This window comes from Rana temporaria, chromosome 5 (genome assembly GCF_905171775.1).
Source record: "Rana temporaria chromosome 5, aRanTem1.1, whole genome shotgun sequence".
NCBI classification, from domain to species: domain Eukaryota; kingdom Metazoa; phylum Chordata; class Amphibia; order Anura; family Ranidae; genus Rana; species Rana temporaria.
In genome coordinates this window covers 234,732,549-234,758,523 of record NC_053493.1, presented here as the reverse complement: position 1 = coordinate 234,758,523, position 25,975 = coordinate 234,732,549, and the positions used below count along the sequence as shown (strand labels likewise).

At 39.7% G+C, this 25,975-nt stretch overlaps 1 protein-coding gene across 2 annotated transcripts in view; it reads left to right on the top strand.

The window, feature by feature from the left end:
* PIGN (phosphatidylinositol glycan anchor biosynthesis class N) overlaps window positions 1–25,169 on the top strand; it is a 453,184-nt gene extending 428,015 nt beyond the window's left edge. For both annotated transcript variants that reach the window (XM_040353586.1, XM_040353585.1), the window contains exon 29: window positions 23,924–25,169. In XM_040353586.1, the coding sequence (XP_040209520.1) occupies window positions 23,924–24,047 (124 nt within the window). In that variant the 3' untranslated portion in view covers window positions 24,048–25,169. The remainder of the gene's footprint in view (window positions 1–23,923) is intronic.
* Window positions 25,170–25,975: the final 806 nt, after the last annotated feature.

Below are 25,975 nucleotides of genomic sequence, written 5' to 3'. Positions count from 1 at the left end.
AGGAGACCCTGCACTAAAGAAACCCTTGCTGCTATGATACTACAACGCTGATCCTCTGCAACCGGATAAGTACTATTACAATTACCTGCTTCAGAGATAGCCTTTACAAGTGCTGTATTTAAAGGATCACTAAAGGAATTTTTTTTTTAGCTAAATAGCTTCCTTTACCTTACTGCAGTCCTGGTTTCATGTCCTCATTGTTCATTTTTGCTTTGAAGTTGCTGTAATTCTGCTGTGATCTCCACACTTCCTGCTTGTCTGGCTCCTTATGAAAAATATCATGGCAGCTTTTCACTGTGGTCCAAGCTGTGTGTCTAAAACTCCTCAGAACCAATCAGATTCATTTTAAAAACAAAACACTGCCCTGGATTTGTTTGTTTTTGCTCTGTGGGTCTATTTACTTCACAGAAACATGAAACCAGTTTAAAAACGAAAGTGAAACTGCAGGTATATTATATGATTGTTTTCTATCTATTTTTAATAATTTTTAAAAGGAATCAGTTAGCTTTTATGGGCCAGATTCATGTAGCACTTACGCCGGCGTATCTCGAGATGCGCGGCGTAAGTCTAAATGTGCACCGGCGTATCTATACACCATACCCACAGATACGCCTCAAAATAGACTTCTTCCTACCGGCGTAACTTTTCTACGCCGGTGCGGCGTGGGCGCATATTTACGCTGGACGGATCTGGCGCGCCCATGGGTTTTTTGTTTTAAATATGCAAATGAGGGAGATACGCCGAATTAAGAAAAGTAAGTTTGGCCGGCGCAGGCTACTCCCGGTGCGCGTAACTGGAAATTCCGGCGCAAAGTTACCCCTCATAAAGCAGGGGTAACTTTGCACCAGACTTGCTCAAGTCAGCTGGAGAGGGCCCGGATGGGAACCCCCTTATTTTTATAAAAATAAATTACCAAATAAAGGGGGCTTTCCATCCGGGACCTCTGGGCCCTTTAATAATAATAATAATAATAATTATAATGATAATAATAATTATATATATATTTTTGTCCGAAAGGCACTGGCCGTGAACTTGTTCTGCATACAGACGGCAGAACTTTTTCAGCCAACATTCACGAAACTACGTAGTTTTTCTGCTCTTTTGTCCGATGGAGCGTACAGACGGTTTGATTATACGACAAAACACGTCCATCGGAATATTCGATCATGTGTGCGATCCTTTAGCCTGTAGGGTTCAATATTGGGTTGGCTCACCCTTTGCAGCTAAAAAAGCTTCAACTCTTCTGGGAAGGCCGTCCACAAGATTTAGGAGGGTGTCTATGGGAATGTTTGACCATTCTTCCAGAAGTGTATTTGTGAGGTCAGGCACTGATGTTGGACAAGAAGGCCCGGCTCACAGTCTCTGCTCTAATTCATCCCAAAGGTGTTGAGGTCAGGACTCTGTGTAGGCCAGTCCAGTTCCTCCACCCCAAACTCACTCATTTATGTCTTTATGGTCCTTGCTTTGTGGACTAGTCCAAATCATTTTATGAAAGGGGGGTTATGGTGTGGGGTTGTTTTCAGGGGTTGGACTTGGCCCCTTAGTTCCATTGAAAGGAACTCTGAAGGCATCAGCATACCAAGACATTTTGGACAATTTCATGCTCCCAACTTTGTGGGAACAGTTTGGGGGACGGCCCCTTCCTGTTCCAACATGACTGCTCACCAGTGCACAAAGCAAGGTCCATAAAGACATGGATGAGCAAGTTTGGGGTGGAGGAACTTGACTGGCCTGCACAGAGTCCTGATCTCAACTCGATAGAACACCTTTGAAATGAATTAGAGCAGAGACTGCAAGCCAGGCCTTCTTGTCCATCAAAAAAATATAAATAAAAATATATTAAAAAAATATATTTTTTTTATAAAAAAAAAAAGGGGGGGTTCCCATCCGGGCCCCTGGGGACCTCCAGGCCCCTTACAGATGTACTGCCTGTACCCCCCTGATGGCGACCCTGGTCATAAGTCTCCATAGCTGTTATGAGGGCTGATATCTCCTGGGTGTTAAAGTTTTTTTTCCTCCTCTGCCTGTGGGGAACGGGAGCAGCCAAGTACCTTCCCTGGGGGGGGAAATAAAACTGGATGTACTTTTGCATCAGCTGGGCGTAAGTTGGGCCGGCGTATCTCTGTAAGTTGGGCCGGCATAGTTGTGAGCATGCTCAGAAGGGAACGAACGTACTGAGCATGCTCCGTTCATGATACGCGGGCGTAAATCACTGCACCACGTTCAGAACATCATTTGCATAAGGTCACACCCACTTCCACTTACGCCAAGGAAATTAAGTTAGACCGGTGCAAAGTTAGGCACAAGTGCTTTGTGAATACTGTACTTGCCTCTCTGAGTTACGGCGGCGTAGTGTATCTGAGATGCGCTACGCCGGTAGAAAGATGCGCCATTGTATGTGAATCTGGCCCTATGTCTCTATACCCTGTAAACAGTCATTTCAGCAAAAAATGTTTTTTCCTTTAGTGACCCTTTAAAATTGGCTTATTTAATGCTATCCTGCTGCTTGGGATTATTTGGTGTGTTTTCAGCTGACTGCTGAGGAATACCTTAAAGGGACATACACTTTTAATTCAATTACGCTAAAGTTGTCTCTCTAAAGTAAACTGCTATTGCATACGGTATTCTCATACGCTACGTGCCTGACATACGTTGTTACTTGTATACGGGCTTCGCCCGAAAGTACTGAACATGTTCGCCTAAAGTTTTCTCTGCTAAAGCCCAAAGGTATTTCATACCTGCTCATTTAGTAGCCCAATGCATTCCTTTATGTAAAAAGTGATATGAAGTAGAGAACCCCCAAACTCCTGTTCTCTGAGTGGAGTGATGCCTGGGGTCCCGTACTGATAATTACTTACATAAAAGAGGTGCATTGGAACCTTTAATGCAGTTGTGCTCGTTGATCTTAATTGTAATGTTTTAACGCTAGGGGTTGGACGCATGTGAGAGAGATGATGTAGTGACCCCCCCAAACTCCTGTTGTCTGATTGGAGTGATGCCTGGGCCTAGTACTGAATTCTCACATAGAGAAGTGCATTGAAATCCTTGCTAACCGCAGTTGTGATTCACTCCCGTTCACCAGAGCTGTTACAGTAGCATGCAAAAGTACAACATATTAAATAATTAAACATATCAATTTCTCTTCTTCTGAGCATCCCAAGGTTCTTAAAGGATAAGTTCACCTTTGGGAATATGTTCCATGTTCCACCTGATTTTTTTTTTTTTTTACTTGCAAAAATATGTGCATTTATTATTTTTTGTTGAAAGATGAACTTATGCTTTAATTTTTAATGATCAAATTTCAGTTCTTAAGCAGGTACTCTGTAAGCTCCTCCCCCACATATCCATCAATATAGTGCACTGCCTGTTACTAATATAAAAATACATATTTAGAGCCAAAAGTCATAAAGATAGCTTTGTGAAAACACCTCTTATGCCTCACACACAAGATGCTCCACTGCAGTGTTTCCCATAGGAAAACTGCTGAGCAAAAAAACACAGAGAATCGTGGTGGGAAAAAATAGTTCTCATTTTTAGCTTGCAGTTTTCCTGTCGCGAAAACTGCTATGGAGCATACACACGGCTGGTTTTCCAGACCAAAAGCAAACATGGCAGTTTTCTCGTCGGGAAAAACGATCGTGTGTACGAGGCATCAGTGACAGTTTACTCATTTATGTTGCTATTTTTTTATCACTAAAGGTTAAAAAGGTAAATTTTTAGCAAATTTCAGACAGGTATTTGTTGAACGGTATTCAATCTTGTAGTCTCTTCTATATTTTGCAAGTCTACCTTGGTGAAGTCTGCCAAAGCTAATTTTTAAATGTACACAAGAAAGCATTGTAAACAAATATATAGGAGTATCATCAATATGTTTCCCCTATAGGTCTTTGATTTTGCCATGATCCTTTATTCTTCTTTTTCAGCAATGATATTTTAGATCTTAGTCTTTTTTTTAAAATAAGATCCTTTTTTTATTTTTATATGCAAACAACATTGAGACAATACAAACAAATTATACAGACAAAATCACAACTCAAGAAAAAAAATGGACCCCAAACCACCCCACCCCCCACCCTGCTCTTGGAGTATATATAAAAGAAAAAAGAAGACAGAAAATAAACAGCATCCAATATTACAAAATATATAGTACCTATTAGTTTACATGATACCTTGGTCATGGATTGAAGTCACCTTGACCAGGTAGTATCAAACTTACTCATGGAATTCCTTAGAGAGTATGTATGTTTTTCAAAAATAATAATCCTATTGAGACCCTATTGAGATCCCTACACGTGGCGTCACTAACACGTGACTTCATTAGGGGATGAAGTCATGTGTTAGTGACGCCACGCGTAGGGTTGGAAAGGCATTTAGACTGACGTAGGCTGACAAGCTCGCCGCTCGTAGGAGAGAAGTTAATTATTGTTTTTATGTTATGTGAGTACCCTCGACTTTTTAATAATAAATTACCTACTGATTTAAACCATACTACAATATCCGGAACCCCCTTTCTTTTAATATCCTCCTTGCTTCCACTGAGAGACAAAGACAAGTACAGACCCATATTGGTCCAAGAACACAAGGGAGAAACAGCCATTTTAAGTATATATATACATGCGGTTGTCTCATTACCGCACGGTAAGAGGCCACTTCCACTAGTTTGTGTTCTTGCACGAAGAAGAGATTTGTATCTGTCCAGCACCTTTTGTTATTTGCACATTGGAATGCTTATTTGCACAGAGAAGAAAATAATCCATCGCTGTCTGTTCACAGTTTGATTGCATTTTGCACACTTTGGACTGGATTGGACTTTATATAGTAGAATTGCAGCCGACAGAAGTTTTGATTTTAGTTTGTCTGCACTTTGCACAGGAAGTTAATTTGCTGATTTTGCACATTTATCTTGCAAGTTTGCACAGCTTATTTTTGTACACAGCGTATACCCAGGCTATTAGTTATTTATGTATGCACTTTGCACTATGATACCACTACTTTACTGTATCTATTATTTGCATACAGTATATCTCGAAGCTCATTTTTGTGTGTTTAGCATTTATGCACTCTTGCACTTTTGAGATTAGTCATTATTTGCTTTTTTATATGTACGTTTACTTGTAGTATTACATTATTTCACTAGGAACAGCACCAACCCCCACTTTATCTTATTCTAGGTTTTACTTTGATTTTGGAATCTAGAAAGTAATGGTAGTATATTATCCACAATATATGACTGTGGGAAGTCAGACATAGTTATACCCAAATATTTTATAAAAGAAACAACCTTAAGATGAGAAAGTGTAGATGGCAATGAATCATGGAAAGGGATCCAGAGGCATTAGCATGGCTTTCTCCCAGTTTATACCTAACCCAGAAAATATTTCATTAACGCCGGCAGGGATGAGCTGATATTGGTGAAGAAAAAAAGAAGATCTTAGTCTTTTTAACTAGCTTTGTTTTCCATCATTTGTATTTGAGCTATCTTGTATGGACATCTGGTCGTTTAGCCTTGATTTTACGTTATCACTACAAGTTTTTTTCTCTTTCCGACACTAATATAGAGAGTTGTTAATGAATGTGCAGAACACTGGCTAATAATGCCTATCACCACAGCCTAAGAAACCTTTAAATGCAGGCTAATAGTATCCTGTCGTGTTAGGACTGCGGCTCATTAACTTTCCCTTGACTTTCACTAAACAAATGGAGAAACCAGGTCTTGTGAGCATTTAGGTGCTAATCTCTTTCTCACAGTGTGAGTATATTCTAGTACAAATGAATAGCCTCCCATCTTTTCAATGTCACTGTATCAGAGGGTCTTGGTCTGTACTTTAACTTTGTGTGTATGTTTATTCAAAGTGAAAGCGCTACCTTTTTCTTATTTATATCTGATATTGTCAGTAAATTTGGAGTGACCTACAATTTACGGATACTTTTTCAAATGTTATATTGGCCTTGAAACAATATCTAAACATCATCATACCACACACGATTTGCAGAATAATCTCTAAAACCATCCTTGGACATGTGATGTACTCCCTAAAAACCTGATCAATGTGAAACTACTTGGTGCCTGCACTATAGCTGAAAGACGGATACAGCACAGGCTTAAAATTCCAGGTTGGAATAAATGAACGTCCTCCCATTCTCGCACTGCCTGCATGCCACGCTCTGTAATCGCAGAGACCTTGGGTTTCGGCTGATCACAGATCAGGTAAAGTGCCAATCACAGCGGGCCCCTTGCCACATGATCAGCTGTCAGCCAATGACAGCTGGTCACGGAAGTAAACAAAAGCTGGTTATTTTTTTTTTTTTCCCTTCACGATGTCAGCCTGAAGAAAATAAGAAAGCCATTAACTGACTTCTGTTAGAGGGAAATCGGTTTCACACAGTAAGCATCAGTGCCCAGCAGTGCCGTTAATCATTGCCCATCAGTGCCATCTATGAGTGCCCATCATTACTGCTAATCAGTGCCCACTAGTGCCACCTATCAGTGCCCCTCAATGCCTCATCATCAGTGTCACCTATCAGTGCCGCCTACAAGTGCCCAACAGTACCGCCTATCAGTGCCACCAACAGTGCCCATCAGTGCAAAGAGATATCCTTTGTTAAAGCAATCTTACAAGTAAAAAAAAAAAAAGTAAAATGATTAAAATAAAAATATGTTCTATTTAACCCCTTTTTTGTTAAAGCGGTTGTAAAGGGTTGGGTTGTACCGGTACTGGTATCAGTGGCGATACTAAGCATTGCACAAGTACTTGCAAATTCTCTGATGATAAAACAGATACCTTCAAGTCTGTATGTAGGCTGTAACCGCCACCTTAAAACCTGATTCACATATACGCAAATTGGATACATATTGAAGATACATATTGAATCACATCCGATTTGCATGACATGTGAACCTACAGCTATTTCAATAGAGGCGGTTTTCATATATGCGTGCCAGCCACAGCGCGTTTTTAAACAGAGTCCGATATGATTTTGAGCATGGTTCAGGTGCAATTTCCATTGTCATACACTTTGACAATTTGCACCTGAGCCTCTCAACAAAGTTGCACCAGAGGGGGCTGAAATCCTGCAGTCAAAACCAGACCACACATATATGAACCTGGTCATTTGGAGAGAAACTGTCACATGACACTAAAATAAGTATCGTAATTGGTATCGGTGAGTACTTGAGAATAAATATCTTTACTCGGTCTTAAAAAAACTGGTATCAGTGAGTCCCTAGGAAAGGTAACCTCCTATTCTGGGGTCTCCCACTGGTGCTCTTGGCTCTTTCTTTTCTTTCTGTGCCACCATAGGAAGCCAATTCCTATGGTGACACACCCGTGGGCTCGCTCCTGAACTGGGTTGTGTCCATTGACAAAAACAGTGTGGCTAAGGCCTGCCATCCGCTCACAGTTTATGATTGACAGCAACAAGAGACAATGGCTTTTGCTGCTGTCTCTGAACCCATGAGGAGAGAGAGAGAGACCAGCGCAGCTGCACATTGGCACAGCGCTGAAACGAGATAGGGCTCAGGTAAGTATTAAGGGAGGTGAGGGGACAGTACATCTAGTTGGACATGTTTTACCTTAATGCAGGCAATGCATTAAGTTTAAAATGTTTAGCCTTTAGAACCACTTTAACTTTGATTTGCTATTATTATTTCCCCTCCTCTTCCTCAATAGTTTCTTTGCCGATATTTAAACTTTTTTTTTTTTTTTTTTTTTTTTTACAATTCCCATGTAAACTTTGTGTTCATTTTGCTTATTTAACAAAGAATATATATATATATATATATATATATATATCTATATATATATATATATATATATATATATATATATATATTTTGTTTGTTACTTCTTTTGATCTATAGAATGTGTAGAATATAAAATCATTTTTAGGGGGCCTTGTGTACCACCCCCCCCCCAAAAAAAAATCCCCAAAATATATGTACTATCTTAACAAATGCCAAAATATACAGCTAAATAAACAATAATATATATATATATATATATATATATATATATATATATATATAGAGAGAGAGAGACAGAGAGAGAGCGAGAGAGAGAGAAAAAAAAATTATATATATATATATATAAATATATAGTCCAGTGCTCGTACATACTAAGTTTGATGCACCCTTGCCGAATAACAAAGCATATGTATTGACCTCCTCTTTAGCAGCATAGCTTATTCAATGACACAGCCCCTGCCTGCTAACTGGACAATGAAAGAGCAGCTGCATACTGAGGATTTATCATCCTGTTACCTCCAAGACCTCCATCTGTTGGCTTCATATAAAAAACAAAAAACACATGTAATATTTTATCTGAATTTTTTTTTATATACACCCAGTATATGCAGCCATAATAAAGATATATACAACACTGTGCCTTACCATATAGATTTAATACAGAAACTTCAGGCAAGCTGTTGAAGCCCAGGAGAGCAGTTTGTTAAATCTTGGTAAGGTCTGTTAAAAGTAAGGTTATTCACTAATGACAAAAGCCATCAGAAATTTTCCTAAACAGTGGTGGTAACACTCTATAATTGCAAAACATTTTATTCTGACTGAGTATTGTTCCGATTCATAGCTATTCCATATGAACAAGGATTTGAAGCCATCTGCAGTCCGCTTACACCCCTGCCAGAGAGCACAGCCACATACCAGATCTGCTCTGTGGCAGCAGCACTGCTTGTTCAAGGAAATGAAAAAAATTAAAAACAGCCTGCTGATTTGACAATGAAGGAGAAGTGTACTTCTCTTTTCTCACTCTGCCTTTGCCTGCTATCAGCATGTTTCCTGTCAGCATATGTGTTTACATCAAAAACCATTGTCTACCTGTCCCAGACTGCTGCGGCTGTTTGCAGGAGGCTAACATTAAGACAAATTCAGATACTTTTAATATGTTTTTATTTTAAAGGATAACAATAATTTTACTATTGTGATCCATGTAGCATTTTTCCACATACAGTGCCCCACAACACATGGTAGTGTGTTACCATGCATTGTGATATGCTACAATGCATGTGGGTCTGAGGTCTGTTGGGTTAGGGCATTGGAGTGGAAATCAAACTATATATATATATATATACTGTGTGAATATTTATATATATATATATATATATATATATATATACATATATTTATATATATCCCTACATATGTATACATTGGTACGCTAAGCGCATAAAAAAGTTTCTAATCTTTAAAGAACTAAAATATCAAAAAGCTAGCAAAGAGCTGGAAAAAAAATAAAAAAACTTAAAGGGGTGTTCCAGCCAATTTTTATGTTTATTAAAAGTCAGCAGCTACAAAAAGTGTAGCTGCTGGCTTTTAATAAACATACACTTACCTGCTCCAGCGACGCACCGGCCGGGGCTCCGCTCCTCTCCCCGGCCAGCGTCTTCATTTCAACTGTGGGCACCCGGCCGTGATAGCTTTCGGCTTCACGGCCGGGCACCCACTGCGCATGCGCCGTCTGATTGGACAGGAGATCGCCTAGGACCTGTGACGTGTCCTAGGCGATCGCCTACAGGGAGGGGCTGCTGTAGGCTATTAAGCTTAATCGCCTAACCAGCCTCTCGGCGGAAGGAGGAAGTGGGACAGGAAGTCCCACTCCTCCTGAAGCCCCAACTCCCCCCCCAAAAAAAATTACATGCCAAATGTGGCATGTAAGGGGGTAAGGAGTGGGATAAGCAGAAGTTCCAATTTTGGGTGGAACTCCGCTTTAAATCAAAATACATACAAAATTACTGGTTGACCTGTTATTTAAATTCACAGTTTATGGGAATCAGTACTACCTATTATCAGCATTACTAGATCACATAGCTATGATGGTTGAAAATAAAGTAATGCCTCCATGTCTATTATTCATGACTGGATGGGAAGTAAGCCAAAGATATATTCACCAGACTGTATACATTTTTTTAAATAATTAGCAATTTTTTTAGTAAAGGCCTGTTTTCACAATCATGTCCTAGAAGTATTTTCAACTTCTTTTCTAAATGTTTGGTGATATTCATGGAGATCTTCATTCAATTCTGGAAAATGATGGAGGCCGCAGGATGCCATTCTTGGACTGTATGGTGAATGGGTGTTGGGATCCAGTCTCTCAATTGCTTCCATAGTGGCAGACAAAGTGGCTGGCTTTGTGTTGTTTTTGATAAGCAAACTGCAATTTTACTTACCTTATCCCTCGCTCCAGCAGACATCTCCCCAGTTGCTTGACCAGTCTCCTTAAGCTGCTTATCTTTACTGTTCCATTAATTGCAGGCACTCTGATAATGTCACATACAATGCAAAATCAGAAGTTTTGCATCGTAAGTGAGGATGCAGAGAGCCTACCCACAACCCAGAGAATTGGAGAGAAGAGGAGCTAGAGGAGAGAGATACAAGGTAAGTAAAGATTCTGTTTATGTTCCATCTAGAAAACAAACATTTAAAGTGTTTCTTAACCCCCAAAAAAAGATTCTGTTCCTTAAAGCATATTATACAGCACAGTGCTTGTGCTGTGTAATTTGGCCCCCCTGTATCACTTAAAAAAACTGGCTGATCCTGCCTGGCTATGCCCTCCCCTCTGTAAACTGACTACGGCATATCATGGCAACCAAGCCCTGACACTGTGGTCAGTTTACATGCCTCCGTCATCCACAGCCCTGCTCTGTCCTTCTCTGTCCTCTCCACCCCCCTCCCCCTTTCCGCCTGTCTGCTCCTGTGTCAGTGCCCGCCCCATTTCCTCCCCTTCTGCTGCTAAAATTACTTTTATTGTCATCTATAATCCTCCTTGTTTACTAATGACAGGTTCTCCTGTCTCTGTGTTTTATAAAAATAAAATGCCTTCTTTACCTCATTTCAGAGAGTCTCCCGGCACTCACGTGACCGTCCGGCTCTCTCTCTCTCTCTCTCTCTCTCTCTCTCCTCTCCTCCTCTCCTCCTGTCGTCCCGACTGATGTCAGCGGGGGAATCTCATCCCTGCCCACTGCAGATGTCACATAAATGCTGGGAGATGCTCTAAAATTAGGTAAAGAAGGTGTTTTTTTTAAATAAAACACAGAGACAGGAGCTCCTGTAATTGGTAAACAAGGAGGATTATATGAAATTGTCAAAATGGGTCAACTATAACCCTTATAGTGCAGGGAGAGCCCAACTGCAAGGTTACAGTGATAATTAACCCATACATAAGCCCCCTGAAGTGACTGGCCTCAGATGATACACAGTAATTAAAGTGAAGTTCCACCCAAAAGTGGAACTTCCGCTTTAAGCACTCCTCACCCCCTTACATGCCACATTTGGCATGTCATTTTTTTGGGGGGGGAGTGGGGGCTTCGGTAGGAGTGGTACTTCCTGTCCCACTTCCTCCTTCCGCTCAGGGACCATCTCTGCGACTTCTCTTCTCGCCTTAGGCGGCCCCTCCATTTAGGCGATCTCCAGGGACACGTGACAGGTCCCAGGAGATCGCCTATCCATTTATAGAGCGCAGCGCGACTCGTGCATGCACAGTGAGTGCCCAGCCGTGAAGCCGAAAGCTGTCACAGCCAGGTGCCCACTCTATGAATGGAGGTGCCGGACAGAAAGGGGGGAGAGGAGCGGAGGCGTCGCTGGACCATGAAGCAATTAAGTGTCTGTTTATTAAAAGTCAGCAGCTACACTTTTTGTAGCTGCTGACTAAAATAATGGAACTCCCCTTTAAGGAAATCCTCTCACATAAGATGTACCTGTTTATCTGAAGCACCTTTTCCTCCACAGCCTTCCAAATGACACAGATTATATGTTTTCTCAGCTTCCAGGAGGCAGGGGAAGGGGATCGAGGCTTCTGGCTACAGGTTTATCTTTATGATCAAAACGGAACCATTGTGTGAGCTACTAAGCAGGAAGTGGAAGCTGCATATGTAAAGAGCAAATATGGCTGCCCTCGCATAACTACACACTGTACATAGACACAAGACTTTTAAAACATGAACTTACTTTAGGCTAAAATCATTAAGCTATAAGGATCATACCAGTCACATTTCTGGAATGAAAAATTGCTGTGACAATTATCACACACTTAGTGAATTGAAGCCATAAATAAGATTATTTGCATTTTTGATAACTTTAACCTTTATACTTAAAGCGGGAGTTCCACGGGAAAACATTTTTTTTTTAAATACCGTTTTGTAACGCTGGTGGTACAAAGAAAATAGTACTCACCAGTCTCATCCTCGCAGCCGCTAGCAGGACGATATCCCTCAGAAAAAGATTTTATAAAATTTTGTGATGGACATTGCCATCTTAACTGCGGGCACTCTGAAGCCCTCCTGTACGATCTTCTTAGTTACAATGGGCAAATTGTATCCGCCCCCGGTCACATGACCGGGTGCAGTCATGTGACGTTCAAAATCTCTTGAGATTTCTCCTCTGGCTGCTGAAAGGAATAGTGTCTCGTCATCGTCCAGAGACACACGTGATAGCTCCCAAAATCCTTTGCGGAGCAAAGCGACACGCCCAGTCCCGCAACCCCACAACCAGGAAGTGCCTGGTCGAGCTGCTATAAAGAAGGTATGGAGATTTTTTTAATTTTTTGGAATAGTGATAATCGTTATGTACATCGGGGGGACTAGTGAATCGGACAAAGTGACAAAATCGGGTGAACCTCCACTTTAAAAAATCTTAAAAATCTTCTTTAAAAATGTAATAAACTGTAATATTAACTCTTACAGAATGCGTACAGAGAAACTCAATTTTATATACAGGACAAAATCTCCCTTTGCTACAAATAAATTGAATACAAGGCTTTCAGTACCACAAGAGGAAACATGCCATGTGTTACGATCTCCTTTGTGTATTGGTCATTTTGTGCCTCTCATGTACAAAACTAACCTTGCTCCAGATTTATTTAGAAGCAAGGTACTGTATGTATTGTACATGATGAGCACTCATTGATCTATGTACATAGAAAATGGTAATACTAGTACTTAGTGAGAAATTAATGCTTCAAACCCCTAGAATATATAGGTACGCCTAGTCAGTAAAATATGAAAGAAACTAGCAAAACATAAAAGTAATTGCTTTAATTAGTTTATTGGAACATGGTTTAACCTTTCTGCATAGGTTAATGGATATTGAAGAGTTTTTTTTTCCTTGTGCTGCCATTTACAGAAATATTTAATATCACAAAGAAAAGGTTATGCCTTGATAAAGAAAGTGAAAATCTAAAGAGAAAGATGGTTCTTCAAGCCACCGATAAGAAATTGAACTGCTTTTTATACTCAGGGATATTTTAACTTCCAGTAAAGTGCTAACAATCCACTGTACTGTTATAGAAATGAATGAAAGAATTACCATAACAAAAGAGACATATCTCAAGAACTGCTCTTTCATTAGTTGGTGTCGGTTGGTACAAAGAAAGGGAACGTTTACTGTTATGTCAGTTCTTGTTTGAATAGCCTTTGACCCAGAGCTGATGTTTGTATCAGTTCCTCAGACTCCATAAAAAGTTTATAAGGCATTTACTGTATGTAATGCATTGCACTGACCTCCTATTTGCCTCAATAGTTTAGGTTTTAGATGTCCAGCATTCTAAAGGATAAGGTTATTAACTCCCTCTGAAAGACTGGTTGGATTATAATTGTATATGGCAATAAAGTCAAAGTTATCTCCATGACCTTTCAGGTGGCTTCATTCCCAGAGATTGCTTGATAACAAGCTTAGCTCCAGCTTCAAAGGAGTTTTGTGGTGCAATTAGGAATATTTATGTCAGTGGGGTGCATCTTGTAAAAATGACCTTTCTGAATGCTGCAACTTTAGCTTTTATGCCCTTTTTTCAGAAAGTTGCAACAAATCCTTTACTATTATGTATAAGAATGTAAACTATTACCCTCTAAAATGACACACGATATATATTGAGTTAAAATCTGTAAAGTAGAAAAGTTATTACAATTTAACCATTTCAGCCCCGGACCATTTCACTGGCCAAAGACCAGAGCATTTTTTTTTCTGATTCAGCACTGCGCCGCTTTAATGGCAATTGCGCGGTCATGCAATGTGGCTTCCCAACAAAATTGACGTCCTTTTTTCCCCCACAAATAGAGCTTTCTTTTGGTGGTATTTGATCACCTCTGCGGTTTTTATTTTTTGCGCTATAAACAAAAGTAGAGTGACAATTTTGAAAAAAAAGCAATATTTTTTACTTTTTGCTATAATAAATATCCCCCAAAAATATATAAAAAAAAAATTTTGTTGCTCAGTTTAGGCTGACACGTATTCTTCTTCATATTTTTGGTAACAAAAAATCGCAATAAGCGTTTATTGATTGGTTTACAATTGTCGTATCTATGCGCCTGATTCATAGAATCAGGTTACGCATAGATAGCCCTAAGATCCGACAGGTGTAAGTGACTTTAACCGTCGGATCTTAGGCTGCAATTCTAGGCCGGCCGCTAGGTGGCGATTCCATTGCGGTCGGCGTAGAATATGCAAATGACTAGTTACGCCGATTCACGAACGTCTCGTTTCTGTAGAGATACGCCGCGTAAAACTAAAGCTGCCCTCTAGGTGGTCTAGCCAATGTTAAGTATGTAAAAAGGTGGAGTTGCGCTAAAACATGATGAATATGCCTTGGTAGGTCATATAGACAAAATTAAAAAATAATAAATAAAGGAACAAAATAAATGAATAAAGAGTCCAAAAGTGACAAAAAAAATGTGAGTAAATTTGAATAAAGTCCAACAATCAATCAAGTCTGTGTAGTAGCGCACTACTACACAGGTGGAACAGGATCTGGAATCGTGGCTCACTGATAATGCTGACCCTTATCGAAATGTAGGATCCTAATGGATCAATACGAGCAAGAAGCCAAACACCTGGGCCCCACAGGAGATCAGAATCTTGATGTAATTGTCCCAGGAGTCCATCAGCAGAGCGACCAGAAAAAACAACAAAACGAAAATAGTGTGATACTGTATGATGGTGAATATAAAACACAGGACATCCCCCAGTGACTGGCAACGAACAGTGTGACGTGAAAACCACCACCTATACACACACTGACCCTTACCAGAGCCCTGGATCCCTTAAGGATCAGATATAGCAGAGGGGATGTAGGCAACACAGAGCAATGGATCTTCTCACAGACGTGGTCCTCAGAGGCGATTCAGTTCGCATGTGCCGCGCTATATAAATTTTTCATTCATTCATTCATTCATAAACCAAACAGTCAGATGGTCATGGGGAAGAAAGCTCACAATAGCATGATACCGTTTAGAAGATTTAATAAAATCTTCTAAACGGTATCATGCTATTGAGATTAATTATTTTATCCCCTGCAAATTTTGTAAGTTTGCCCACTTAGAAAGAAATAAAGGGTCTATCATTTATAATGTTTATCATAGGTGTATTTTGAATAATAGAGACAGAATGCCAACCAAAAATCCAGAATAAAAACACATGATACAAATGTTATAAATTGAGTTGCAGTTCAGTGAGTAAAATAAGTATTTGATCCCCAAGTAAAACATGACTTAGTACTTGGTGGAGAAACCCTTGTTGGCAAGCAAAGAGGTACGATGTTTCTTGTAGTTCGTGACCAGGTTTGCACACATCTCAGGAGGGATTTTGGTCCACTCCTATTTACAAATCAAGGTCTTGAGACTGGCTAGGCCATTCCATGCCCTTAACCACTTAAGGCCTCAGTCTGTTTTTCAGATTTGGCGTTTACAAGATTAAAACAGTTTTTTTTTGCTAGAAAATTTCTTAAAACCCCCAAACATTATATATATTTTTTTCTAACACCCTAGAGAATAAAATGGCGGTCATTGCAATACTTTTTGTCACACCGTATTTGCGCAGCGGTCTTACAAGCGCACTTTTTGGGGGAAAAAAACACTTTTTTGTATTAAAAAATAAGACAACAGTAAAGTTAGCCCCATTTTTTTATATATTGTGAAAGATAATGTTACGCCCAGTAAAATGTCACACTTCAAAATTGCGCCCGCTTGTGGAATGCCGTCAAATTTTTACCCTTAAAAATCTCCATAGGCGACGTTTAAAAAATTCTATAGGTTGCATCTTTTGAGCTACAGAGGAGGTCTAGGGCTAGAATTATTGCTATCGCTCTAACGGTCGTGGTGATACCTTTGAATTTGCTGGCGCTACTCACGTATGCGTTCGCTTCTGCGCGTGAGCTCATCGGGACGGGGCGCTTTAAAAAAATATATTTTTATTTATTTTATTAATTTTTACACAACAAAAAAAGAAAAAGAAAGAAATGGATCACTTTTATTCCTATTACAAGGAATGTAAACATCCCTACAGTAGGCTGTGGCATTTAAACAATGCTTAATTGGTATTAAGGAGTCCAAAGTGTGCTGTAAAAATATCCCCCACACCATTACACCACCACCACCAGCCTGAACTGTTGATTCAAGGCAAGATGGATCCATGCTTTCATGTTGTATACGCCAAATTCTGACCCTACCATCTGAATGTAGCAGCTGAAATGGAGACTCATCAGACCAGGCAATGTTTTTCCAATCTTCTATAGTCCAATTATTTTAGTGTTACCTTTCTATCATCTCAAACCAGTCTGCCCATTCTTTTCGTACCTCTTACATCAACAAGCCATTTTCGTCCACACAACTGCTGGTCACTGGATATTTTCTCTTTTTTCGGACCAGTCTCTGTAAACCCTAGAGATGTTTGTGCATGGAAATCCCAGTAGATCAGCAGTTTTTAAAATACTCAGACCAGCCTGTTTGGCACCAATAACCATATCACGTTCAAAGTCACTCTAATCCCTTTTTTCCCCATTCGGATGCTCTGTTTGAACTTCATTAAGTCATCTTCACCACGTCTGGATGCATTAAGCTCCTGCCATGTGATTGGCTGATTAGTAATTTGTGTTACCATGCAATTGAACAGCTAAACCTAATAAAGTGGTTGGGGAGTGTATATACAATATACACATATTGTAGGGTGCTGGCTTTCCCAGTATTGTGAATGGTGTATATTTGTCACATAGGTTTCTCTCATACAAGGTGAGGGTCTCCATAGCTTATGACTGATGAGGAGAAAATGGTAAGAAAAACGATAAAGTAAACTTTTCTCAGAATCTTAATTAGTTATGTTCTGGATCCTGAAACCTTGAGACTTTGTAGAGCTTTGGTTGGGATAAAGAATAATATTCCTAGGTCCACTTCTTTCCAGATACCCAGACCTCATTAATTAATCTCAGCTGTGTAAAGGCCTTTGTATGCATGAGCTGTTACTCGGGTCTCGCTTAGACCCCTTTCTCACTGAGGCGCTTTGCAAGCGCTATAACGCTAAAAATAGCGCCTGTAAATCACCTTTAAAAAAGAGCCACTGCTGTCGCCCCAAGGGCTTTCACACTGGAGTGGTGCGCTAGCAGGACGATAAAAAAAGTCCTGCTAACAGCATCTTTGGAGCGGTGAAGGAGTGGTGTGTATACCATTGAAATGAATAAGCACCACGGCCACACCGCCGGCAAAGAACTGCTGCAGTGGCGATTTGCAGGTGTTTTTAACCCTTTTTCGACCGCCAGGGGGGGGTAAAAAGCACCCCGCTAGTGACCGAATACCCCTCGTAAATACAACGGTAAAGCGCTGCCAACGGAATACTAAAAAAAGTACAAAAACGGCCTGTTTATATTGGCATACCCATTGGGGAGAATCCAGGTAATCAGAGACTGATCTGAATTAGTGGCTGGGACTTAGGCCTCGTACACACGATAGGTTAACCAAAGGACAACGGTCTGAAGGACCGTTTTCATCGGTCAAAACCGATCGTGTGTGGGCCCCATAGGTTATTTAACGATAGGTTAAAAAGAAGCCAACTTGCTTTAAAATTAACCTATGGATTCCTAACCGATAGGTCAAAACCGATCGTTGGTAGGCACGACCATCGGTTAAAAATCCACGCATGCTCAGAATCAAGTCGACGCATGCTTGGAAGCATTGAACTTTTTTTTCAGCACGTCGTTGGGTTTTACGTCACCGCGTTCTGACACGATCGTTTTTTTAACTTATGCTGTGTAGGCGTGACGGACCATCAGTCAGCTTCATCGGTTAACCTATGACAACGGTCCTTCAGACCGTTGTCCTCTGGTTAACCTATCGTGTGTACGAGGCTTTAGAGATGTTTTGTTTTGTTTTATGCAAGGACTTGCAAAGTATTCCTGCACTAAAACTGTTAAGCCCTGTACACACGATCGGATGTCTGATGGAATCTAATCCAATGGATTTTTTTTCGTTGGTAATCCGATGAAGCTGACTTTCATCAGTCTTGCCTACACACCATCAGTCAAAAATCCGACCGTGTCCAACGCGGTGACGTAAAACACTACGACGTGCTGAGAAAAGTTCAATGCTTCTGAGCATGCGTCGACTTGATTCTGAGCATGCATGGATTTTTGACCGATGGACTTCCACACAGACGATGTTTTTTTTCTATCAGTGTTTTATCCATAGGAAGATTTTAAAACATGTTCTATTTTTTTCACCGATGGAAAACAAACCGATTTTCATGAGACAAACCGATCGTGTGTACAGAGCTCTATTGTTTGCCACATCACTGGCCTGTTTCTGGGTATAAATGTCTGGTGCATGGTTTACAAATGCCACTATAAACTGAGCCGGTCCCACTTATATATACTATATTGGAAATATGGTCAATGTAAAGGTAATGCGGTCCATACAGATAATTTGAAACGTAAAGCACACCAGACGTGGCATGCACACAATGATAACCTGTTTGGGTATGGTCGTACAAGTAAGCTAATTCTAAAAGATATATGGAAAATAGGTACAAGCAAGCAATTATTCCAAAGGAATTCATCACTTATTACGAATTGGATGGTATAAAATTAAATTACTGAGGAAAATTAGATAGATGGGAAACAGAGTAGCTCACATAATGTAAACAAATGCTCTTAATCAAAAACAGATGTAAATAATTAATTTAAAATGTAATCATTAGGAATGACTGTAAATAGACATTAGATTACACAATGAAAGCGAAAAAGCTTTTACAATATTTATTGCTCTTGTTGAATATTATAGTGTAGCCTAAATATTTGGAAGACAATGCTTTCCCTGTGTAAAGGGATATCTTGTTTTGGCATCTGTTTAACTGTCATTATGACAGCTGATTTGAAAATTTCTACGCTTAATACAAACCAATTTTAAAAATGGAACGCAAGTAAAAGGAGAGTGAAAATCACAGAAAAAAATTGCTGTAAATCCACTTTCCTTTGAAAGTAATATAGCATGTACTGTATTAAGGTGTTGCTCAAATTGGCGTCAACTTGTATGAGAGTAGTATATACTGCAAGCTTTCAGAACTGTGGGCCCCTTTCACACCGGGGTGCTTTTGCTGCACTTTTCCAGGGTGACAATTCCCCATTAAATCCTATCTAAGTGTTGACACTGCAGGTGCACTGCGCTTTGAAAAGTCCGGCATGCTACATCTTTGGTGCAGTTTTTTAAAAGCGCACTAACAAGGCACCTTCCGTTGTAAGTCAATAGGAATGCATCAAAAGCGCATCAGTGTGAAAGTGCCCTAAAGTGCCTTTTAAGTGCCATACTGCAGTTTAAAACAAGCCCCTGAGCAAGTTTCAGCTGGTTTGGTGCTGAAGCCTACTAAAATCTGCTTGCAGGTTGTTTAAAGCGACAGCATTCCTAGAAAGATCTTTGTTTAACTTCCCCAAACTGAAGCTGAATGGAACTTTAAGGCCCCGTACAGACGACCGAACATGTCTGCTGAAACAGGTCCGCGGACCAGTTTCAGCAGACATGTTCGGTCGTCTGTACAGCCGAGCGGACAGGATTCCAGCGAACATTTGCCCGCCGGGCCTTTTTCGAGCGGGCAAATATTTCTAAACATGTTTAGAAACAGCCCGCTGGAATCCTGTCCGTCGGACATGTTTGGTCGTCTGTACAGACCTACCGTACATGTCCGAGCGGCCGCCATCCCTCGCATTCGTCGAATGACTTCGACGCATGCGTGGTGCGCACGTCGCCGCGTCATCGTCGCGGCGACGGCGCGGCCTCATCGCAGCGTATCGAGTACAAGCGGATTTCTGTATGATGGTGTGTACAGCCATCATACAGAAATCTCCGGGCAGACATGTACGCTGAAAACGGTCCGGCGGACCGTTTTCATCGTACATGTTTGCCCGTGTGTACAAGACCTAAGGGTTTCAACAAAGCCTGCCAAAAAGTTTGCAAAAGCTTTTTAGGCTTGAGTACATCTGCTTGAGTACTGCTTCTATACAAGCTAAATTAAATCCTATGTGAACTAGGCTACCTTTAGATCTCAATTTGCACCATGGGGAAATTTTCAAAAAGTAAGTCACCATAAAGACATACATGTATGTATATTCCAAAGAGGGGGCTCTTAACCTCTTCCCTACCGAGTCACAGTAAAATGACGTCGGCAGGAACCTCTCGTCTTTCAGACTGGACCTCATATGACGTCCTTGCTTTTCCGGCCGCTAGGGGGCGCGTGTCGCATTGCTCAGGACACGGTGCGCGTGCCCGGCAGGACCATGGATCTGTGTGTGAAAACGCACAGATCCATGTCCTGTCAGCGGTGAGGAGACTGATGTGTGTTCCCAGTACAGAGGAACACACATCGATCTCCTCCCCTTGTGAGTCCCCCTAACAGTTAGAACACACGTTAGGAATTATATTTAACCCCTTTAGCGCCCTCTAGTGTTAACCCCTTCACTGCAGATCGCCGCCATTACTAGTAAAAAAATTAAAATGCCATAATTCTATTCCCTATTTTGTAGACGCTAGAACATTTGCGCAAACTGAGCAAATACGCTTATTGCGATTTTTTTACCAAAAATATGTAGAAGAATACGTATCGGTCTAAACTGAGGAAAAAAAAAGTTTTTAAAAAAAAATGATGATATTTATTAAATCAAAAAGTAAAAGATATTGTGTTTTTTTTCAAAATTGTCACTCTTCTTTTGTTTATAGCGCAAAAAATAAAAACCGCAGAGGTGATCAAATACCACCAAAAGAAAGCTCTATTTGTGGGGAAAAAAGGGCGTCAATTTTGTTTGGGAGCCACGTCGCACGACTGGCGCAATTGTCATTCAAAGTGCAACAGCGCTGAAAACTAAAAATTGGTCTGGGCAGGAAGGGGGTGAAAATGCCCGGTATGGAAGTGGTTAATAATTATCTTAGAAACAAACTCCGTTCACATGAATCCAGCCTGTGATTCATGTGAACTGAGTTTGTTTCTTAGATACCTATTTAAGTGGAGTAATGCCCCATCGGAGTAATTCCATCAGAAATTCAGATGAATTCCATCGGAGTTTAGATAGAGAACATGTTCTCTTTTACTCCGATGAAATTCTGTCAGAATTCCGATGTGATTTTGATTGGACAAAGGTCTGATAGTGTGTACGGGGCTTAAGAGCCCCATCTTTGGAATATATGGGCCAAATTCTCAAAAGAGATACGCAGGCGGAACTGCTGTTCAGCCTGCGTATCTCTGTGCCTAACTTTGGAAACGATCCTCAAAAGGATTTTTCCAAAGTTAGGCAGAAGATCTGACATCTGTAAGACACTTACACGGTCAGATCTTAGGATGCAGTACCGCATCCGCCACTGGGGGCATTTCGAGTCGAAATGCCGGCTAGCGTATGCAAATGAGTACTTAAGCAGATCCACAAAGCATTAAAGCTTTGTGTTTTCTGCATAAGTTACGATTTGCACGCGTTAAATTAGGGCTGGTTTTACAATGTGTAAAGTTAGTACACCATTTTTAAATTTGAATTTTTTTTCCCGGCGCGTATTTTTTTTTTCACCCGTCGCAACTTTATTGTCCCGTCGCAATCCACAAAGCCCGGCGTAAATGACGTTCGCGCGTTGCACGTCGGGAAAATTATGTCACACGCATGCGCAGTACGGCCGGCGCGGGAGCGCGCCTCATTTAAATTGTAATCGCCCCCCGGAGAGGAGGACCGCCTTGCGACGGAGGCACTTAAGTTACACGGCCTGAAATTTCTAGGTAAGTGCTTTGTGGATCGGGCACTTAGGTAGAAATTTAACGCCTGTGTAACTTAACTGCTGAAAGTTAAGTTAGGCGGCGTTTTTGAGAATTTGGCCCTATGTGCCTTGACTACTTTGACTACCATTCTATCTTCATGGTGACTAGACATGAGCACTGCAAAAAAAATTGTTCATTTTAGTTTCATTTGTTTTGTTTTTTCATTTTTCAGGTTATTCATTATGATCGAAAATCGTAATTTCCAAAAATAAGAAAGAAAGAACGAATTCTCAGTGCAAATTCGAAATAATAACTAACTATTAAATTATAGGTATTGGAATTTCCTTTCAAATTTGGCTGATAGTGAACCAATACAAATTTATCCAAAGTTATGAATTATCCGAAATAACGAATGCCACATCTAAACAAATGGAATGGAACGAATTGTTTAAAAAAAGTTTTTAATATTATTGTTATTTATTATTATTATTAATTCATTAGTTCTATTTGTTTAGATGTGGCATTCAAAATTTTGAATAATTTGTAACTTTGGATTAATTCCTATTCGTTCACTAACAGCCAAATTTGAAAGAAAATTTCAATGCAAAACAAATTGCACATGTCTAATGTTGACTTACTTACATTGGGTCTGGATAGTTACCCATTGGGACGTTGGTCCTTTTAGTTTAAGATTATGTGTACAAGACCATTGGCTGTTTACTGAATGTACCTGAATTTTCCATCTGAGAGGCAGGTGCTTCACCTTTACTTAATCATTTGCACCACTATGGGCAACATACACATGCTATGAATTCCAGTCTACACTATTGGCTGATATTACTTTATTGAAGATTAGGGTTAGTGGGTTCCAGTGTACTTATTTCTTTTATATGTGTTCCTGAAGAAGGATTCCTGAAACGTGTCAAGTCCACGTGAACTGTAATCAGAATCTTGTGTTGTGATGTTGTGAATCCCTATGTGGAGAATAATTTTTTATGTTTTATAATAGATTTTTAATGGTACATAATAAAGTTGTATATATGATATTTGGTTTCTAAATTTCTTAGAAGTCTGCACTGGGATTTAAGTCAGATTTTAGATATTGCCTGCAATAGGTGTTTCATTTTTGATGAGATACTCTCTTAGGTCCGGTTCACACTGATGCAAGTTCATGACGAATGCGATGCATCAAAAACATTCTAAATTTGCATGTCACCCATAAAGTCATTGTTTTCAATGACAGTCGTTCACATACATGCTTTGCGATTCCTCTACGAATGCGATGCGATAAAAAAAAAGGGTCTTGTGTGAGTTTACAGCGTTGCGAATTTAGTCTCCATAGACATCAATGTAAATCGTTCTGGAATCGCATTGAAGGTTCACATATGTGTGAATTCCACCACACTACTCTCCACAAAACAGGAAATACACAGGAAGTTAACACCTTTTTTTTTTTACATTATGATTCCATTGGCTAGAACATCAATCGCAGAATGTCCAACTCCTTTGCGGTAAATTTGTGGTAAAATCACGGTAAATTTGCACCTCACACTGGACAAAAAACTGAGCAGTGTGAACCGAGCCTTAAAGCTCATTAATTTTACCGGTTACAACACTGAGATTGCACCAGGTGGTTAGAATGAAGGCAATAATGTAACAAACAGTGCTGTCTTCCAAAAATTGTGTGAATTTTCAAACATTTGCCAAAATCTGTGTGCTGTTTTTTTTTTTTCTTTCAATCAAAGTGACACTTTCAGTGATCACTTTAAAAATATCTTAAAATATTAAAATATCTTAAAATATGCACTGACTGAAATACATTATACTTTGGATTCAATGTTTACACTGTTTGTACATTTTTAAAACTTCCCCTAATTATTGTTAATTTTAAATGTTGTACTTCCTAACATACTTTGTGTTTCTTGTTTACAGCATCAGTCATTATGTCATTGTGATGTCTATGACTATCTTCTTGATGCTCCTGAGTGGATTGGTTCAGTATCTTACTACAAAGAAAATAGAGACTGGGAAAAATAGAAAACACCATGCCTCCTGACACAGAGAAAAGATTCTACTAAATGTGTACAGTTCATAAGTCATGGTCACTGTTTACATATGCCTGTTTTACCTCATAGTATGGTATTTCATAACCAACTCTGGATGGAATGCTATGTATGGCACTACTTTGATACTAAGTGCACCATTCTACTAATGAAGGCAAATTACTCTGCACTTTCCAAACTCCTTGAAGTTAACCCATTCGGCATACAGTATGGAAAATGTATCTACCCATAGTTTTCTTGTATGAAATATCTAATTTACAGGTTACCCCCTTCCCCCTCCAAAATATATGTTAGGGGAGACCTGTGATGTTTATTAATGTCTACCCAAAGTAAATTTGTTATTATCTATTGGATGTTTGTGTACTCTTATCCTTCAGCCTCAAACAAAGAATATTGGATTTCATTGTCTCTCTCCTTTATAGTGTCCATCGCTACTCTTTATTAGCGTTAGGGCAAAGAAAGATAGTCATTATCTGTGTGCTAAATTCTCCAAAGCTATGTAAGTGTGAGTCTGACTCCTTTTTTGACTATTTCTCAAAAAGTTGGGGGAAGAAATTCAATAGGAATGTTATGTCACTTAAAGAAAGGTAGGCTAATTTACAAATAAATTTGAATAAATAACTTGGATTAAAGCAAAATAAATACTCAGAGAAACAAATCAGGTTATTTGCGTATGAATCTATTCCAGCAGTTTTTTTCTTTGTAAATTAGTGACTGTTCATGACTTTTCCACCAGTAAAAATTGTGAAACTTGTTGAAGACCAGAATCATACAGAAAGTTGCCATAGGAGATACCGCTCTTCATAGGATTTGAATTGGCTCATTTTTTTTAAAGGGTAATACCCAAAAATTGTAAGCGTCCCACAAGCTATTATGTAGGTGAAAAATAGGTGTTTAGGAAGGAAGGTTACAATGCAGCCAAATAGCAAATCTTCACTTTGATAATAAGCAGCTGATATGAGATTTGCACAGGCTGGCATTCATCTAAGATTGTAATATCAGTTCTGGGTGAGTTTGCCTGTAAATCGGGTGTTTGATGGTGGTGGTTCTTCAAAATATTGTTCATACTTTGTGTATTTTTAAATAAAACAATATTTATATATTTTTTAATTGAAGTCGTGTGGCTTGATTTCTTAAAGGTGAGACATTCACTAAGCGTTTGCTTAATTATGGCTCTTGGTCCACTAGAAACACTGTTGGGCTTACTGAATGGAGAAATGCAAAAAGCAATTATAATGTGCAGTGTCCCATAGCAGCAATAAAGGTTGGCTTCAGTGAATCAGATCGGTGGAAAATAAATTCTAATTGGTTGTTAAGGGTTAATTCAGTTTGTTCTTTGCTTTATGGAATTAACATAAATGACTGTTTTAAAATCTTTGAGAAAAATAAGTGAAATGTGTGTTTTTATTTATTGTGATAAATTAATCAAAAATTTTGCTATGCTTTGAAATACTGCTGCTTAAAAAAATGATGATAAAGCTTATGCTGGTCATACATATATTGGGCATTGCTGTCAATGTACCTGTCAAGATAGGAATACAAGAGTGGCCATCACTGACATATTCATGAAGACATATGCTCCAGGGCTATACTTTATATAGTATATTATTATTAGTGCATCTTTGAGTGTGTCCTTAACAAGTATCAACACACCTAATATGGGTTTTCATGGTCTACCTTTGACCCGCTAAGTAGGAAAGCAAGGATTACCGTATATACTTGAGTATAAGCCAAGTTTTTCAGCACATTTTTTTGTGCTGAAAATGCCCCCCTCGGCTTATACTTGAGTCACCTTTTTAAGCCTGATCTCCCGGACTTTGGAGACCCAGTACTGGCCGGTCGTAGGTTCTTTGGCACACATATAGCCCCACTCTTCCTCTTCAAGTGTGCAAAGTTTGTTGTCCGGGGGACCTACGGCCGG